Source organism: Ahaetulla prasina, chromosome 6 (assembly GCF_028640845.1).
Source record: "Ahaetulla prasina isolate Xishuangbanna chromosome 6, ASM2864084v1, whole genome shotgun sequence".
Classification (NCBI taxonomy): domain Eukaryota; kingdom Metazoa; phylum Chordata; class Lepidosauria; order Squamata; family Colubridae; genus Ahaetulla; species Ahaetulla prasina.
This window is the reverse complement of record NC_080544.1, coordinates 30,834,630-30,853,827: the sequence shown is the minus strand read 5'-3', so window position 1 is coordinate 30,853,827 and position 19,198 is coordinate 30,834,630. Positions and strand designations below refer to the sequence as shown.

Genomic DNA, 19,198 nt, shown 5'->3' with positions numbered 1-19,198 from the left:
TAAAATCTCCATTCCCACCTCACTCCAGAGGAAGGCTACTGTAAAATCTCCATTCCGTCCCCAATCCAGGGGAAGGTTACTGCAAAATCCCCATTTCTACCCGATCAGCTGGGACATGGGAGACAGAGAATAAATGGGGCCAGTCAGAATTTTTACTACCGGTTCTCCAAACTACTCAAAATTTCCACTACCAGTTCTCCAGAACTGGTCAGAACCTGCTGAAACCCACCTCTGAAACAAGGGTAGTCCTCAACTTAAAAAAAGTTTGTTTAGTGACCATTTAAACTTACATTGGAAAATGTGACTTATGACCATTTTTCACACTTGTGTGTATTGCAGCATCCTCATGGTCATGCGATCAAAATTCAGATGCTTGGCAACTAATTTAGATTTAGGTTGCAATGTCCTGGGATCATGTGACCCACCTTTTGCAACCTTCTGATAAGCAAAGTTAATAGGGAAGACAGATTCCCTTAATAACCGTGTAACTAAATTAAAAACTGTGGCAAGAAAGATCTTAAAATCGGGCAAAAACTCACTTAACAACTAGCAACAGAAATATTCTGCTCAATTGTGGTTGTAAGCCAAGGACTACCTGTAGGAGGCCAAGTGGATTTTGACAGGGCAAGAGTTAATCCCCAAAATGCTTCTCTTGCTTGCTGTGCTCCAATTTCTTGACTTCCAGATAAACTGTCATGGAGAATGAAGTGATGGAAAAAATGACTGGGTGCTGAAACCCAGCTGATTGAAGGGTACGAGTCAGGTTTGTAAACAGAAGGTACACAGGTATACGTAAGAGATGAAAGTTTGCTTTAGGACTGTTTGAGAATGTCCTCCCCTGACATCTGGAGATAAAGAATTAGGACAGTGATAGAGTGGCTCAACAGAGATCTAATGAACTTGTGTGTGGCAGGGCAACCAACATCCAAAGAGGTGTTTTTGTATGCTCCAGCTTTTTGAAAAAGGAGCATTTTTGCATGCTGTCACCCAGGGACTGCTTTCAACTCCCTGACTCACTCCTGTGCAGCTGAACCTAGTCCAACCTGACCCAGTAGCCAGATCAGGCATGCCTCATCAACCGTGGGAGCAAAAAAACCCAAAACAACAAACTAAGATGAGCTAGGTGTCAGGCCTGGAAACCCTCTTTTGCATTTGCCTTCAGGCCTGCCACATTTACTACTGTGGGAAATTCAAAGGGGGGATTGCATGGAGCATGGGTGATATATAGTCATAACAACATTCCTTTCTCAGGGAGTCAAAGACATCTTGCCCTGCACCTGGAAGGCTGGAACTGGGAGGCATCTTTAGTTGGGATGGTGCTTTGATTGGACCATGTGATGGGCATGTGGGGGTTGGGCAGGGACTTGAACTTTCCTGTGGGTGGGGAAAACCTGGAAGCTTTCAGATTCGGGTTTTCCCAGATGTGCTAATACGACTTCTCTAATAAAATGAGGAAACTCAAGCCTCAGAGTTTTCTTTTGTTGGGGGTGTTACTTGGAACCCTGACATTAGGATACAGATGGGGGAAGATAAGCAGGTGGGGGCAATTAGAGTCAGCTTCTTATGTACTGAGGGTCAGGGCTGGGAGGTACCAAGCTCAGAATGGGTTGGCTTGAATACTTGCTTAACAATCCACAATATTTTTTTTGTATATGTTTTATTTACAGTTCTTCTTTAACAACCAACATTTTTTTGTGGACAGTGTAATGACTGCATTGACATATTTTTCACCCAGTGCTCACAATAATAATACAATTACATGTACAGAATTTTTGTCTTCCAACTTCTAGCCTTAACGTGTTCATTATAATTATAATATATTATTTTGTGTATCAATCAATATTCTACCATTTTCCCAATTTATCACTCCACAATTTTTGATTAACAAGTGCAACAGGGAGAGACAGGATTACAGTCTTAAAGCCAACATGTGACATCTTGTTTTTAATGATGACGTTACTGAGTGACTGAAATTCCAGTATCTAGAAGCTGGAGGGCAGCATGCTAAAACACGTCTTTGGATGTGGTTGCCATGCCATACACAAGTTTGATAAGTATCTGTTGAGCCAGCCTATCACTGTCATAACTGATAATTCGAGTGACTTTGATTTGCTTGTGATCAGCCAGAATTGAAATGTTATGGAAATTGCTCAGCAGTCAAGGAGTAACAATGCTTTTAATTACAATCAGAAGAGAAGTGTAAACAATAATTATTATCTTGCCTAATAATGTTCAGCTATTTCTATCTTGGTATTTTTTCCCCACATATACCCTAAAATGAATTGGGTATGGCCAGTCTAGAGAAAAGAAGGACTGAGATGACATGATAGCAGTATTCCTGTATTTGAGGGGCTGCGGCAAAGAAGAAAGAGGGGATCAACTTATTTTCCAAAACATCAGAAAGCAAGACAAGAAACAATGGATGGAAACTAATCAAGGAGAGAAGCAACCTGGAATTAAGGAGAAACTTTTCCTAACAGTGAGGATAATTAACCAGTGGAACAGCTTGCCTTCAGAAGTTATGGGTGCTTCATCCCTGGAGATTTTTAAGAAAACTAGAGAGCCACCTGTCTGAAATGGTATGGGTCTCCTGCTTGATCAGGGCGTTGGATTTGAGACCTACAAGGTCCCTTCCAGCTCCATTCTGATTTAAGTGACACCAGCAAAGTCCACTGGGGAAAGGAGGGACCCCAAATGAATCCTGAACCCCTAGAACTGCAAATCTGTTCCTGTTTACCAAATGCAGTTTCTTCCAGATCAAGGGACTTCGGGGATCAAGAACTTTTTAAAACATAACCTGGTCCATTATCCACAGCCTTTCTGCCAGGCTGGCTGAACAGCATGGGAGAGGAGAGAGGTTCTGGTCTAACTGTAGACCAAAAAACCCAAAAGACCCCCACCTCCAGATGTACCCAGCTACTGGAAAAATCTTTTCAGGTCTAAAATATTTTTAAGAGGGGGGGGACCCACAGTATTATAGGTTTCCCCCGCCCCTCTGCAGGGTTGAATTATATAACTTCAAGGAAAGTAAAAATTGGATAGGTGCCGGAAAACGTATCTGTATTGGAAACAAGGATGGAACATAAATTGTGCAATTTAAAGGAGGGGAGCGTTTTATGAAACAAATTTGCAATGTAATGAGGGAGGGAAAGTATTTTATGAAATAGCATGCAATTTAAGGGAGGGGTCTCCAACCTTGGCAACTCTGGGAGTTCAAGTCCACATTGCCTTACACAATGTAAGCCGCCCTGAGTCTTTGGAGAAGGGCGGGATGTAAATTCAAAAAAAAAAAAAAGTCTTAAAGTTGCCAAGGTGGAGACCCCTGATTTAGGACCTGGGTACTTACGGGACCGCCTGCTGTTACCACACGCCTCCCACTGACCCGTACGCTCCCATAGAGAGGGACTTCTCAGGGTGCCGTCCGCCAAACAATGTCGGCTGGCGGCCCCAGGAAGGCCTTCTGTGGGGCTCCCACTCTGGAACGAACTTCCCGGGTTTCGCCAAATACCCGACCTTGGACATTTCGCCGCGAACTCAAGACTCATCTTTTATCCGCGAGGCTGGCTTAAATTGGGATTTTAATGTTTAAATTTATTAATTTTAAACGGGGTTTTCTTAGTATGGTAAATTTTAATCATTGGGCTAATTTAAAATAAGTTTTTTAAATCGTATTTTAAACTTGTATATTGTATTGTCGGTTTTATTATGCCTGTACACCGCCCTGAGTCCTTCGGGAGAAGGGCGGTATAAAAATCAAATAAAATAAATAAATAAATAAATAAATAAATTTAAGGGGCTGAGGAAAGGTGGGTTTTTCTTCTTCCTTTCTGACATGGGGGAAGCCTGGGGGGAGTGTATGACAATTTATCCCGGCTAACTGGATCATAAATTGTGCAATTTAAAGGAGGGGAGCGTTCTATGAAACAAATTCGCAATGTAATGAGGGAGGGAAAGTATTTTATGAAATAGCATGCAATTTAAGGGAGGGGTCTCCAACCTTGGCAACTCTGGGAGTTCAAGTCCACATTGCCTTACACAATGTAAGCCACCCGGAGAAGGGCGGGATATAAATTAAAAAAAAAAAAGTCTTAAAGTTGCTAAGGTGGAGACCCCTGATTTAAGGGGCTGAGGAAAGGTGGGTTTTTTTTCTTCTTCCTTTCTGACATGGGGGAAGCCTGGGGGGAGTGTATGACAATTTGTCCCGGCTAATTGGATCATAAATTGTGCAATTTAAAGGAGGGGAGCGTTCTATGAAACAAATTCGCAATGTAATGAGGGAGGGAAAGTATTTTATGAAATAGCATGCAATTTAAGGGGCTGAGGAAAGGTGGGGTTTTTTTTCTTCTTCTTCCTTTCTGACCTGGGGGAAGTCTGTGGGGAGTGTATGACAATTTGTCCAGGCTAACTCACCAGGGTCAGCTCTACAAGAGTTACTCTAATAGCGAAGAAAACAGTGGAATAAGAGTCATTGAAGAAAGGAGCAGCAGCCAAGGAGAGACATAATGAAACGCGAAGGGCAAAAATAAATAAATAAATAAGTATTTTTTTTTAAAAAAAATATTTTAAATGTAATTAAATAGAATCGTGAAATTGTCCGGCCACGGAGTTATCGTCCCTTTCCCAAACCCGGGGAGAGCGGACTCACCGTTTTTCCCGCCGTCGCTCATCCGCCCGTAAAGCGCCTCGCGGAGCCCTTCGCGGAAGGCTTGGCTGCTATCCACGCACCGGTGCTTGGAGCTGCTGGTGAAGGCCAGGCGCCGCCCGGGAGCCAAGAGGCTGGGGAAGCGGCAGGCCAGACGCTTGGCCAGCATCCTCATGTCTTGCGAGCCTTTGGGGGCCAGCTTCCCGTCCATCTCCGGCTGGTACCACATCTCCCAGCGCGCCAGGCGCTCCGCCACCGAGCAGCGCTTGCCGCCGCCGCCGCCGCCGCTGCCGCCGCCCCGTAGGAGGAGGCCGTGCAGGCTCGCCAGCTTCTCGATCTGCTTGCGGGTGGGGAAGCGCGTGCCGTGGCGGACCACGGCGCTCAGCTGAAGCGGCGTGCAGGAAGCCGGCGGCAGCGGGAAGCCCGAGAGCGGCGGCCCGAGCGACAGAGGGTCCCGCTGAAGGTACGGGTGCAGCTCTTCGTAGCGGGATTTGGTGCCGAAGAAAGGGCTCAGCAGCGCGGCTCGCTCGGCAGCCTCGGCGTCGCCCGGCAGCTCCCCGTTGACCAAAAGGAGCAGCAGCAGCTGCTGCAGCATCGGCACCAAGCGCGGGCGGGTCGCTGGGCACCACATGGCGGAGAAGGACGGCAACCCGCTCCGTAGAGGAGAGCGCGAATCCTCGCTGCCGCTGCCGCCCGCCTCCCTTTTGTTTTACTCCCCTGGTTGGAGGCCGGAAAAACCGGCGGCCACGCCTCTGCGCGGCGGCCAGTCCATGGCTTCGTTTTCTGCCCTTCTCCAAAATGGCCGCCTTCCTGCATGGCGTTTGAGCCTCTGGAAGGCCTCCTGGTCCACAGTCAGCATGGCGCTCCCTCCTCCTCCTCCTCCGGATCGTTTTCTTACTCATTCTAAGTAGCAGGGGTCTCCAACCTTGGTCCCTTTAAGGCTTGTGGACTTCAACTCCCAGAGTTCCTCAGCCAGCTTTGCTGGCTGAGGGACTCTGGGAGTTGAAGTCCTCAAGTCTTAAAGGGACCAAGGTTGGAGATCCCTGTTCTAAGTAGCAGGGGTCTCCAACCTTGGCAACTTTTAAGACTTGTGGACTTCAATTCCCAAAATTCTTTAGCCAGCTGAGGAATTCTGGGAGTTGAAGTCCACAAGTCTTAAATTTAACACGGTTGGGGACCCCTGTTCTAACCATGACGCAGCCCAGCCTCACAGTCCAACTTAAACATAGAATAGAATAACACACAGAAGAATAAAGGGTTGGAAGGGACCTTGGAGGTCATCTACTTCAACCCCCTCCCTGAGCAGGAGACCATAGGGCCTGCCCTATACCTTTCCTGAGAAGTGGCTGTCCAGTCTCTTCTTGAAAACCTCCAGTGAGCAGAGCTTAAGAAGCTTCTTGGATGAGAAGCGAAACATCTTCGAAGAAAAACCAGAAAGTCCAGTAGCCGCTTTGAAAAAGCACCTTTGGGACAACCGTGACCTGGATGGCTGAGAATAGAATAGGAATAAGAATAGGAATAGGAATAGGAATAGAATAGATTTTTTTATTGGCCAAGTGTGATTGGACACACAAGGATTTTGTCGGTGCATATGCTCTTAGTGTACATAAAAGAAAAGATACGTTCATCAAGAATTCTAAGGTACAACACTTAATGATAGCCATAGGGTACATAGAATCTCCATAGACCTCCAGTGATGGAGCACCCACAACTTCTGAAGGCAAGCTGTTCCACTGGTTGATTATTCTCACCATTTGGAACTTCCTCCATAGCTCTACGCTGCTTCTCTGCTTGACTAGTTTCCATCCATTGGTTCTTCTCTTGCCTTCTGGTACTTTGACAAATAGTTTGCCTGCCTCATCTCTGTGAGAAACCTTTAGTTTTTGTCCTGTATGGCCAATGCAGGCAACAGCAAGGCTTTTTCCCAGGCCTCCAGGGAGAAGGGTCTAAAAGCTAACTTGATATTGCTAAAATGTCAGTGACATGACGTCAAATACAAGGGGGCAGGGCAGTGGTGAAATCCAAATTTTTTTACTACCGGTTCTGTGAGCAATTTGTAATAGTAATGAAGGAGTTGACGTAGAAAACAGGAGATTTCTAGTCCTGCCTTAGACATGAAAACTAAGTGGATGACTTTGGGCAAGGCATTCTCTCTCAGCACAATTTTCCTCACAGGATTGTTGTGAGAAAATAGGAGGAGGAAAGAGTATTAGCTATGCAATAGTGGCGAATATCTGTAGCTCGGGTCCAGGATGAGGGTGAAGGTTCAATCTCTGAGCTTGTGGGTTTCGGAGGGCCTTGAAAGCTTGGTTTGGTCCCAGGTCTGAAGCTGATGTTTACTATCTGTTTAATGACCCCTATTTTGTTTTGTTGTCTGATCACTAGGAATATCTGGAGGCTGGGGACAGCAAAAAATGTAACTTCCTGTCCAACCGGAAGTTGGTAAACGGGCTGTTTCTGGCCTCCATAGGGCCTCCTGGGGGATGGGGAAAGCCGTTTTCACCCTCCCCAGACTCATAGAGAGGCTCTGGAGCCAGGTGAGAGAGAAAAACGGGCCTACCGGGCCATCGTGTGCCAGGAGCTGGGGGGGCGGGGGTGGAGTGCATAGAATTATGGGTGTGGGTATGCCTCCCCCGCCCACCCCTCCTGGCAAGAGATGGCAAAAAGATTAGCCATCACTGGTCTAGGCCAGGGGTCCCCAACCTTTCGGATCTCAGGGACCACTAAATTCATAATTTTAAATTCCATGGACCGCTAATATGATCTGCCAAATTACCGGGTGTGTGGGTGTAGCTAGGTGGTCACATGACTGGGTGGCCAACTCAATGTTGCTCATGTTGAGGGTGCCTCGCTGGCCTCTACTCACCGCTCTCCTCCCAGCATCTCCTCGCCTGGCTGCCTGGGCTCCTTAGGGCCCCAACAGGAAGCAGTTGTTGGAGCTAAGCTGCCACCACCTTTGGTAGGCAAAACAGCTGGCTCAGTTCAAATTGGATCTGACCGAGAAGGAGGCTCAGCAGAAGCACCTCACTGAGGACTACGACAAAGCAGAAGAAAGACCTGCGGGAGTGCAAGGCCAGGTACAGGCGCCTGGAGGCTTAGCAGGCTGAGATGGTCAGCCAGTTCCAGGCCATGATACAGTCCCACTGGAACAAGGCCCTCCGGCTCTGTGCCACCAGTGGCGCTTCCCTCCAGCCTTCGCCCAAAGCCCCTCATCAGGATGCTGAAGCAGATCCCAAGTCAAATTTCTTTCCCCCTCTAACCCACACAAGAAGACCCCAAAGACCCCAAAGGGGGAGACACTGCAGCAACACAAACGTTCATTGCATGTATCTGTCCCAGGGGCCATAGTTTGAGGACCCCTGATTTAGTGCAATATAAAAAATGCAAATAATTTTTCTACGGACCACCAAAATTTTCTCATGGACCACCAGTTGGTGACAGCTGGTCTAGGCTATCTATGTGATTTAATCTTTTTAGCCATGTTTATGTTTTTTCTAGTTATTTTTGCCATTCGGAGTCTACTGGAGTTTGGTGGCCAATAAAGATAAATAAAGTCTGTCTTACAGAATTATTTGGAAGTGAATTGTATTGTTCAGTAAAACTAAAAAAAGATGCTTAAAAAATTGCATGTGCTGTGATGTGAACATGGCATCTGTCTGTAATTCTTTAAAGCAGCTATATGTTTTACTAGGATCATAGAACTACTTTAGAAAGATACACAGATGTATATTACCTTTTGTATCCCTGAATACGCCTAAGTATTTTGTGGGAATCTGGTCACAGCAGAGCTGTATTGCTCAGAATGTGTCACATAATTACTATGTTTAATAGAAGTCTGTCTTTTTGTAGCTTCCAGTTTAGTGGGGAAACTGGGATGAAGGCCTCTGGAGGCATCTTGTAGTATTTGAGCATCTACTGATAAGACGCAGCTATCTGGAGCTGTAAAGAACCCAAACACCCCTGAATTAAGCTTTTGTGCATCTGAAAAAAATATTGGTGTCTCTAATTGTATTGGTCAATCCCAATACATACCGTATTTTTTGGAGTATAAGACCCACCTTTCCCCCCCCTAAAAGGGGTTGAAAATTTAGGTGTGTCTTATTCACTGAATGTAGACCCACCCACCCACTGGCCCCCACCCACTGGCCTCTGGTTCCCAGCAATTTACCTCCTTGCAGCAAGCAGCAAAAAGAAACAGCCCATTTCAGCTTCAGCACAACAGCACAAGTTGATTGTTGGATCCGCCTCCTGACACTCAGCTGTTTTGTTTGTGGGAAGGGCTCTGCTGCTTGCTGCAAGGAGGTAAACTGCTGGGAGCAGATTTTTTTTTTCTTGTGCTAATCAAGCTATGCTGAAAACGAAAATGAAAGTAAAGCAGGCTGTTATATGCTGCTTGCTGCAAGGAGGCAAAATTGCTGGGAGGCAGATTTCTTTTTCTTGTTTTCCTCACCAAAAAAGGTAGGTGCGTCTTATAGTCTGGAGCGTCTTATACTCCGAAAAAATATGGTAAGTTTGGACTGATTTTTTTTCAACAACAACAAGGAAGAAAATTTTACTAGATGTAGTGCATCTGATATCTTAGTAAATTTGTTTAGAATGAAAGTCCTCAGCAGAACTTATATCTCATATCTATTCTGTTTGTATTTTGGCTATGGGTTTTATAGAAGAAAATAGTTTCATGCCCAAAAGGCCTTAGATTGCTGCAAAGCTAGAACACGATAGTTAAAATTAGTCCTTAAAACTGCATTTCTTAGCATTTTTTTAAGGAAGTAGATGCCTATTGTCAAAATAATCTCAGTTGGGACTCTTTTATTTAACAGTACACGAGAGGAGAATTTAACAGCTGACTAAACATTACATGTTAATTTTTGTCCACGTTAATGTTTTAAAGTTTTATACATTCTGCCGAATCATCCAAATCTGAAAAAAGATTTGAAGCATAAAGAATGAGATTCAAGCAAGGACAAAAAGTAACTTTTCATTTAGGAAGAATGTTTTGCACATTAGCTTACTTATGCATGCCCCTTACAGACCTCTTAGGAATGGGGTGAGGTTTAAGCTTAAAGTTTTGGGGGTTTGGGGAAGAAACTACAGAGTCAAGTAGTGCATTCCAGGCATTGACTGTTGCTGAAGTCATATTTTCTGCAATCAAGTTTGGAGCAGTTTACCTTGAGTTTGTATCTATTATTTGCTTGTGTATTGTTGTAGTTGAAGCTGAAGTAGTCATTGACAGGTAGGACATTGTGGTAGATAATTTTATGTACTATGCTTAGGTCAGATTGAAGTCTGCGTAGTTGTAAGTTGTCTAAGCCCAAAATTTGGAGTCTGGTGGCATAAGATATTTTATTGTGAGCAGAGGAGTAGAGGACTCTTCTTGTGAAATATCTCTGAACTTTCTCAATTGTATTTATGTCTGATATGCAGTACGAGTTCCAGACAGATGAGCTGTATTCAAGGATTGGTCTAGCAAATGTTTTGTATGCTCTAGTTAGTAGTACAATATTACCAGAGCAGAAGCTACGCAAGATTAGGTTAACAACTCTTAATGCCTTTTTGGCAATGTTGTTACAGCCTATTACATTTTTCCCCAAAAAACAAGACCTATCCTAAAAAAAATTGATTTCACAGATGGCTTAAAACTAAACCATATTTGAATTCTTGGTTAGGTCAGCATTAAAGAAATGAAGTGGTTAAATCAAGATACTAGGTTGTTCCACAATAAATCTTTTCAGTTCCTTAATCTTGTTTGGTTTATACCAGGGCTCATCTACTGTTTAATTGCAATATACGTATTATAATTCATTAACAGGGTTTCATTTTTTTAGAAAGTGAAAAAAAGGGCAATTCCAAGTTTCGGTATATTCAGAACGCCAAACAAAACAAACAGAAACAGCCAAGATCGTTACTATAATTTGCTTTCCAATGACAGTGACAATTACCATGACTTTTAGGCACGCTGGGTGATGCAGATATAAGTTGCAGGCAAAGTCCAAGATGATACCAGGATGTGGAAAGATTCCAAGGATGAAATTCCAAGAATGGAATGAAGTCTTCCTGTAGGATCCTGTGGCTTTCATTTAAGATATTACGTGGCTCAATAAAATGTTACCTGCGAATTCTGCTGAAAGATAAAGAATTGGTATCTTCTGACCTGTGCCAGAACTCAACAAAGTACTAGGTTTAAAATGACTAAGCAGATGCCTTTCAATAGATTTGCTCAAATATATGGGTTTCAGATAATGGGACAATTAATGCACAGGGAAGAAAACACTGTGCGATAGGAGCGAGTAGGAGGAGATAATCGCAAATAAAGTATCAACAACACAAAAGTTGCAACCTCAGCGGAATAAGGCTTTTTAGGAGAGAGAAAACATTATCATCTGTTTGGGTGTTCATGTGGCTCTGAGTCATGTCTATTTCCCATTCAGTTACTACTGTGGGATCATCTTCACATTTATAATATAATGAAAAGATCATCACATTTCATTTCCTGTGACTCTGAATGAAGATCGAGTCCAATAAACAAACATAGAGTTGGGTGTATATATATTCTGGAAACATCTGAATGTTTGCACCGCAAAATTCCAGGGATAATTGAACCATGAAAGAGGAATGTATCTACTTGTTTTTCTTCCAAGATGTCAAGTTAGTTTACTTTATTGTCATTGCACCTCGTACAACAAAATTAAAGGCCATCTTCAATGTACATCATACATAAGAAAACTATGAAAATAAAACAAAAACACACAAACTTCAAATTCTGTACAATTGAATTGAAAACCTCTGATACTGCATTAATATTAAACTATACAGTATAGTTTAATATAGTTACTGCTGCGGGATATAAGCAGTCCTTGTCCTTGTTTTTATTGCCCTGCACCGGTTGCCAGAAGGTAATAGTTTTTTTTAAAAAAAGGAGTGCCCAGGATGAGATGGATCTTTAAGAATGTTTTGAACTTCCTTAAGGCAGTTCAAGGAGTTCCTCTCTTCCAAGGAGGGGAGATGGCAACCAATGATCCTCTGGGCAATGACATTGACCTTCTGGAGTGCTGTCCTATCTGCCACTGTGCAATTGGCAAACCATACACAGATGCAGTAAGTTAAAATACTCTCTATGGTGCAGCCGTAGAAGGTCACCAGCAGTTTTTCATTCAGTTGTTGTTTCCTGAGAAGTCTCAGGTAGTATAATCAAGGCAGGGTAGAGCATGTTTCTCGTTTTTGTCTTTTCAACAAATTGAGGAAAGAGATTACACTGAAAATAAAAGAGGCCCAAGTTTGCCTAGCGAGCCATATATCTGAGTAGGGATGCGAGACTTCATTCTTAACCTGAGCAGGGATGCAAGACTTCATTCTTAAATTTTCCAGACAAGATTTAATGCCACCAGATAGGAATGACTGGAGTATTTTTTTTAACATAGAAGCTTCAAACATCTCACTATACATCTGACGACATAAATAGGAGGGGAAGGAAGTTATGCCCTATCTCCTGAATTCTGTTCCATGTTGTTTATTCAAATGAAAGCAACAAACAGTGTAATTGCTATTTTCAGGCAGGACTAATTCATTCAACAGATATCCAAAATCATATCTGTTGTGAGCAATATAAGCCGCCCAGAGTCATTGGGATGGGAAGCAATAGAAATTGAATAATTTTTTTTTACTACTGGTTTTGTGAGCACGGCTTGATGAGCATGACATGGAATTGGTGGGCGTGGCTTGGTGGGTGTGGCAGGGGAAGGATACTGTAAAATCTCCATTTCCACCCCACTCAGGGGAAGGATACCCTCCCCACCTCACTAACCTGCTTTCCAACTTGTGCAACAAAAGAAAACCCAGCCGATCAGCTGGGACTTGATTAGCGAGGCAGCGAATAGATGGGGACGGGACCAGTCAGAAGTGATATTTGCTGGTTCTCTGAACTACTCAAAATTTCCACTACCAGTTCTCCACAACTAGTCAGAACCAGCTGAATACCACCTCTGGCTACCTCCCAAGCTCACCAACCAACATGCTATCCATCATCTATTATTCTGGAAGAATGGGAGGTTTTTAGTCTGGAACCTAGATATCAATGGTGGGTTGCTACCGGTTTGCCCTGAATTGGGCGAACCGGTAGCGGAGGGGGAAGGCTCCGCCCACCCGCCCACCCACACATCTCTGTACATGCACAGAAGCGGCACGTGTGCACACCCCCACAAGCAAACCATTAGCAGCCAAAATTGAAACCCACTACTGCTAGATATATAAAGTCTCTAAGTCCTTTGTGTAGCAGTGGTTAAGTAATTATTGTGTTGAGGTTTGTTCTAGTTAAATCATGTCTGGAAGTCTTCTGTCTAGACTACTCAAAAAGTATTTAGAGAGCTGTGATTCACTACTAAACAGGTAAGAAGATTGGCAGATTACAAGATATGCCTAAATAGCAAAAAACTAGAGCATCTAGAAGTAGTTGTATTTGTATATTCAGGCAGAATGTTTACTAAAGATGGAAAATGGAAATACTTGAAGGCACGTAAATGTTAATAGAAAATAAGATCTGTTGTGAAGAATATATATTGGTTGAAAAGAGCTAAATATTTATGTGTTAAGAACATTTTCCTGCCATTTTGTTATACAGATATGAAAGGTGGTTTATGTATTAAGAAATGTGGACTCCAGTCAGAAGCACCAAGGTGCTTCTGGGTTGAAAGGATTAGCTGGTGTACATCACCATTGCCCTGGGGATGCCCAGTTGGGGGCTCCTTTCATGACCCTGGCAGGAGCGGGAGTGATGGACAAGAGCTCAACCCCTCCCCGTGGCAGTTATTGGATCTCAAACGTGGGCTTGCTAACCTCCTGCCCAGGTTACAACCACTCGAAGCATTGTGCTCCTTATTAAGAATAGAATAGAATAGAATAGAATAGAATAGAATAGAATAGAATATTTTACTGGCCAAGTGTGATTGGACACACGAGGAATATGTCTTGGTGCATATGCTCTCAGTGTACATAAAAGAAAAGATACGTTCATCAAGAATCATAAGGTACAACACTTAATGATAGTCATAGGGTACAAATAAGCCAGTAAAAATATATAAGAATATATAGAGGCAATAGGAATGGGGTACTATACTTAAGAAGCAGGTATGGTTGTTGTTAGGAAAGAAATCTTACCAAGTTTGTTTTTGAGCTGAGAATAAAAAATACAAGTACTTACTTGAATTAGGGATGAAGTTTATTCCAAGAGTGCAATATACAAAAATCAGCCATGGTTTAAGTCTCTTATCAAGAGGTCCTTATTTATTATTATTTATTTGATTTTCAATCTCACTTTTATTACTTTAGAAATAACTCAAGATAGCAAACATACAGTAATGCTTCTTGCTCCTCCTCCTCCTATTTTCCCCTTGGTAATCTCTTTTTTTCTTATTTGATAAAAGATATTTCAAGTTAGGTTTCAAACAGAGAGGAATTGTTTACCTATTATGTTTGTTGTTTCCCATTGCACTTTGATCTATGACTTGGAATTACAGAATTACAAGATGTGTGAAGATAGGACTTAATTTCCTTCTTGAGAAAAAAACAAGAAGCAGTTAAGTTTGAGAATCAGCAGGTGAATTGGACAGAAATGTGAGGCAGCCGCTTGAAAGAAGCAGTGACGGTCATGCAAACATAATGAATAAAGGTTGAATTGCAAAAGAGATTTATGAAAGAAGAACAAACATGTGAAAAGCAAGGCTGGAGAAAGTTGATGGAACTGATACCATCAAAAAGAGAGGGGAGATATTTAGTGAACTAACAGCAATGTTGATCACGGAGAATTATAACGAATAACGTATACAGGTAGTCCTCGACTTACAACTATTCAATTAGTGACTGGCCAGAGTTACAACGGCACTGAAAAAAGTGACTTATGACTGTTTTTCACATTTACCTCTGTTGCAGCATCCCTATGGTCACGTGATCAAAATTCTGGCACTTGGCTACTGGCATTTGCACTGTCCAGGGTCATGTAATCACCATTTGTGGTTATGAGCTGCGGTGGCGCAGTGGTTAGAATGCAGTACTGCAGGCTACTTCTGCTAACTGCTGACTGCCTGCAATTTGGCAGTTCGAATCTCACCAGGCTCAAGATTGATTCAACCTTCCATCCTTCCGAGGTCGGTGAAATGAGGGTCCAAATTGTTGGGGGGCAAGATGCTGACTCTCTAAACCGCTTAGAGTGGGCTAAAGCAGTGTAAAGTGGTATATAAGTCTAAGTGCTATTGCTATTTGTAACCTTCCCAGCTGCCTTGACACAATGGGATTCATTTAGCGACCTAAGGATTCATTAACAACGGCACTGATTCACTTACCCACTGTGGCAGAAAAGATTGCAATGGGTGGAACTCACTTAGCAACTGCCTTGCTTAAGCAATGGAAATTTTGGCCTCAATTGTGACTGTAAGTCAAGGACTTCCTGTTATTTCCCATGCCTTGTATTTCCTTGGTTTACTTTTTCTTACCCCTGGAACTTTGCACGATAATTTGAGCTTGGTCATTTGTGACTTAAGTGAATGCACTTGACGGATTTATTTTACAGATTTATTCTACAGAAGAATTATTGAGTCTGTCATTTGTACCTCTATAACTGTCTGGTTCGGTTCTGCAATCCAAAAAGAAAAACACAGACTTCAGAGGATAATTAGAACTGCAGAAAAAATAATTGCTACCAACCTGCCTTCCATTGAGGACCTGTATACTGCACGAATCAAGAAGAGGGCCGTGAAAATATTTGCAGATCACTCTCATCCTGGATATAAACTGTTTCAACTCCTACCCTCAAAACGACGCTATAGAGCACTGCACACCAGAACAACTAGACACAAGAACAGTTTTTTCCCGAAGGTCATCACTCTGCTAAACAAATAATTCCATCAACACTGTCAGACTATTTACTGAATCTGCACTACTATTAATCGTCTCATAGTTCCCATCACCAATCTCTTTCCACTTATGACTGTATGACTATAACTTGTTGCTGGCAATCCTTATGATTTATATTGATATATTGACCATCAATTGTGTTGTAAATGTTGTACCTTGATGAACGTATCTTTTCTTTTATGTTCACTGAGAGCATATGCACCAAGACAAATTCCTTGTGTGTCCAATCACACTTGGCCAATAAAAATTCTATTCTATTCTATTATAATTCTAATTTGATGATCCATTTTTATTATTAAAATTTATATGCTGCCCAACTCCCAACAACCTTGGGCAGTTGTTGTTTTTTTACTGCCCTTTTTTTTTTTAGAAAAAAAAATTCCCTACTAACTCATGTTAGTTGCCCTTACATAACTCTTGAGTTTAATTTCTTGGCTGCAGTCCTCATCTGCTGTGATCAAGTCGAGAACTACCTGTACCTAACTGTAACTTAATCTATAGCTGACACAGAAATGGATTGGTCTATGCCATCTTTCTAGCCTGACTGCCAACCTGAGAATCTGCTTAATTCTACTTCCTAATTTTCAGTGTCCCACCGGAAGTTGTCAAATGGGCCATTTCTGGCATTCGGAGGACCTCCGAGGGGGGGTGGGGGAGGCTGTTTTCCCCCTTCCCAGACTCCTAGAGAGGACCTGGAGCCAGGTGAGAAAGAAAAACAGGCCTACCGGGCCATCACGTGTCAGGAGCGGGGGGGGGGGAGGAGGGGTCGTGCGCGCATGCACAGGGGCAGGTTGCATAGAATTATGGGGGTAGGCATGCGCTCACGCGTCCCCCTTCCCCGCCCTACCTTTCTGGCACGCAATGGCAAAAAAAGTTAGCCATCACTGGTCTATAGGAAGTTTGGCATCCAGCTTTAGCAGAAAAATATTGTTTCAGAAATGATATTTGAGACCTGAGAACATAAAAAAAAACATGACAAAGAAACTTAAGACAACTCCTACCTTGATTAAAGGTAAAGGTTTCCCTCACACATATGTGCTAGTCGTTGCCAACTCTAGGGGGCAGTGCTCATCTCCGTTTCAAAGCTGAAGAGCCAGCGCTGTCCAAAGACGTCTCCGTGGTCATGTGGCCGGCATGACTCAACACCAAAGGCGCACGGAACGCTGTTACCTTCCCACCAAAGGTGGTCCCTATTTTTTCTACTTGCATTTTTACGTGCTTTTGAAACTGCTAGGTTGGCAGAAGCTGGGACAAGTAACAGGAGCTCACCCCGTTACACGGCAGCACTAGGGATTCGAACTGCTGAGCTGCCGACCTTTCGATCGACAAGCTCAATGTCCTAGCCCCTGAGCCACCGTGTTCCTTACTTACCTTGATTAGAGTAGATATTTACTGCTATAGAAAGGGGCTTTGATAAGGTTTCAAGATTCTGTTATAATGCCCTATCTATATTATTTTCTAAGAATACTAATTCATGTTTCCCAACTTTCCCTATCTCTAAAGGCTGAAAATGTTACAGGTACCTACAAAGACTGAGCTTAAGCCTTCTATCTCAGTTGAGATAAGGTTAACAAGATTTGTTGAATAAAGAATAATTAGCTGAGTTTACACTTGGCTTAAATCAAGATGTTCCTTAATAAATCTACATGTTCAATGCAATGAAGGAATAATTTGGAAAACTCCTAGGTATAAGTGTACCAGTATGGGTTCTACTTACCTTTACTACCTGTTTGCAGTAGGACTGCATGTGTGTGTGTTGTGTCTGCGTCCTCCAACCCGGGCCCCCTGCCAGAAAGTGACTCGGAAAGTGAGGGGGAAGGGCCATCAGGACTTACCTCTGGAACACCGGCTTCCCTGGCTCAGCTCCAGGAGCCAGAGGCAGGCCAGGTGGAGGAGATAACAAGGCCTCCGTCCCCTGACTCTTCCCCCCCCCCCACAGGCTTCGCCTCCAGTCCCGGCTGATGGCAATCAGGCCTGGCTGGACCCTAGGTTTCGTAGGCAGGAGAGGCGGGAACAACAGAAGCAGGGGTCGGGCAGGCCTAGGAAGTGCTGAGTCATGGAGCCACACCCCACAGGATATAAAAGCAGCAAGGGCTGCTATACCACTTCGTGGCGAGCAAATCAACTGCTTAGAGGGAGAATTAGAGCTGAAGTCCTGTTTGTTCCTGGTTTCCTCATCGGCATCAAGAGAGATAACAGAGACACTTGGCAGACACTCGCTAGTTTGCTGCCAGAGCTGATAGTTGCTGGCTAATTAAGTCATCGCTTGTGTCTCCCGGACTGCGGAGGGGGACAGAACAGTGTGCTTGCTTTGCTTGCGCTTGCTTGCTTGCTTCTGCACATGCCAGATGACGTCGGGGTCAGTAGGCAGAGCCTCTCCCCCGGTTTTACTACTGGTTTGCAAGAACTGGTCCTAACCGGGGGCAACTCACCACTGAAGTGTGCTAATTTTGTTGAGTTTAAGGAGTATGAATGAGATATTTTATTGACTTCAGCAACAACTTGGTCTCAATTCTTTCTTGTCAAGGCTTATTAGATTTAGAAATATCTAACTACAGTAATAAGTGATCTAAAGTTGATAAGAACTAATTCTTCCTCAGAAAAACATGGTGCAACTTTTAGAAATCCAACAATTTCTGTATGGCAGGGTTGTTTATAGAATAAGAAACTATAGTACTCCAAGAAATGCCTTCTCAGTTTCTTTCCAAAACATGATAACTGGATAACTTCTGAAGAAAGCTTATTTGGATCAAGAATAACTCAAAATGGCCAACGGCTGACATTCTGTTCCTGAACAAGATACTCAACAGAGTGACAGCCAATCCCTCTTGGATTACTTTCATGTCCACTGGGCTTCAGGCCTAGCTTTGAGACACGCATCACCTTGGTTACCTTATCAGAGGAAGGAAACCTCCAAATGTTACAGCTTTCCATAAACCTTGACTTCTGATTTCAGAATTAAAATGAAGCAGGATCAACCAGCTGTTCTTGTTATGTTTTAATCCGTGGAGATATCAGCACATTATGTGAATTTAGAGAGTACGGAGATGCCTTGAGGGAGGAATGCAACAATTGTTTTAACTACATCAATGTAGCTGGGAAACATAGGATGAGTAAAAAGGAAACCCAAGATTCCCCATGTTTGAGGTAAGCGAGAAACTCAAGGCAGGCTTTCAGGATGTCGATAATGTGTCATAATTTTTGACTCCTAAACACTACATAGATTTTTCTCAATGAACTTTTCCTCCATATAATAGTCAAAATAGTTCTGGTGATGTCTGTTTCCTAACCTTGTTTTTCTCAAAGGACAGCCAGTAAATGTTTACTTTTGTAAATTGTAACATTCTCAGGCGACCATTATCAGCTGCTCAGCAATTGGCCTTTTAGTTTAATAGAGGAAAAACATACCTGATTTATTCAGTATTTATCATCAGTGTGTTGCCACCTGGTGGCCAGTTAGAAACCAGCAGGTTCGTTCAGATACAGGTAGAGGGAAACATCAAAAAGGATTTTATTGAATACATATTAAGAGAATTACTGAAAAAGAAACATTTACTAATTTATGTCTTTTCTTTCACTAGGAATTCCTAAAATGGCCCAGCATGGGCCTTTTGGAGCAACTGGCTCCATGACCATGGAGATGCTGCAATGACT

At 43.1% G+C, this 19,198-nt stretch overlaps 1 protein-coding gene across 1 annotated transcript in view; it reads right to left on the bottom strand.

Moving 5' to 3' along the window:
* MINPP1 (multiple inositol-polyphosphate phosphatase 1) overlaps window positions 1-5,376 on the bottom strand; it is a 30,553-nt gene extending 25,177 nt beyond the window's left edge. The window contains exon 1 of the mRNA XM_058188133.1: window positions 4,646-5,376. Within this exon, the coding sequence (XP_058044116.1) occupies window positions 4,646-5,273 (628 nt within the window). The 5' untranslated portion in view covers window positions 5,274-5,376. The remainder of the gene's footprint in view (window positions 1-4,645) is intronic.
* Window positions 5,377-19,198: the final 13,822 nt, after the last annotated feature.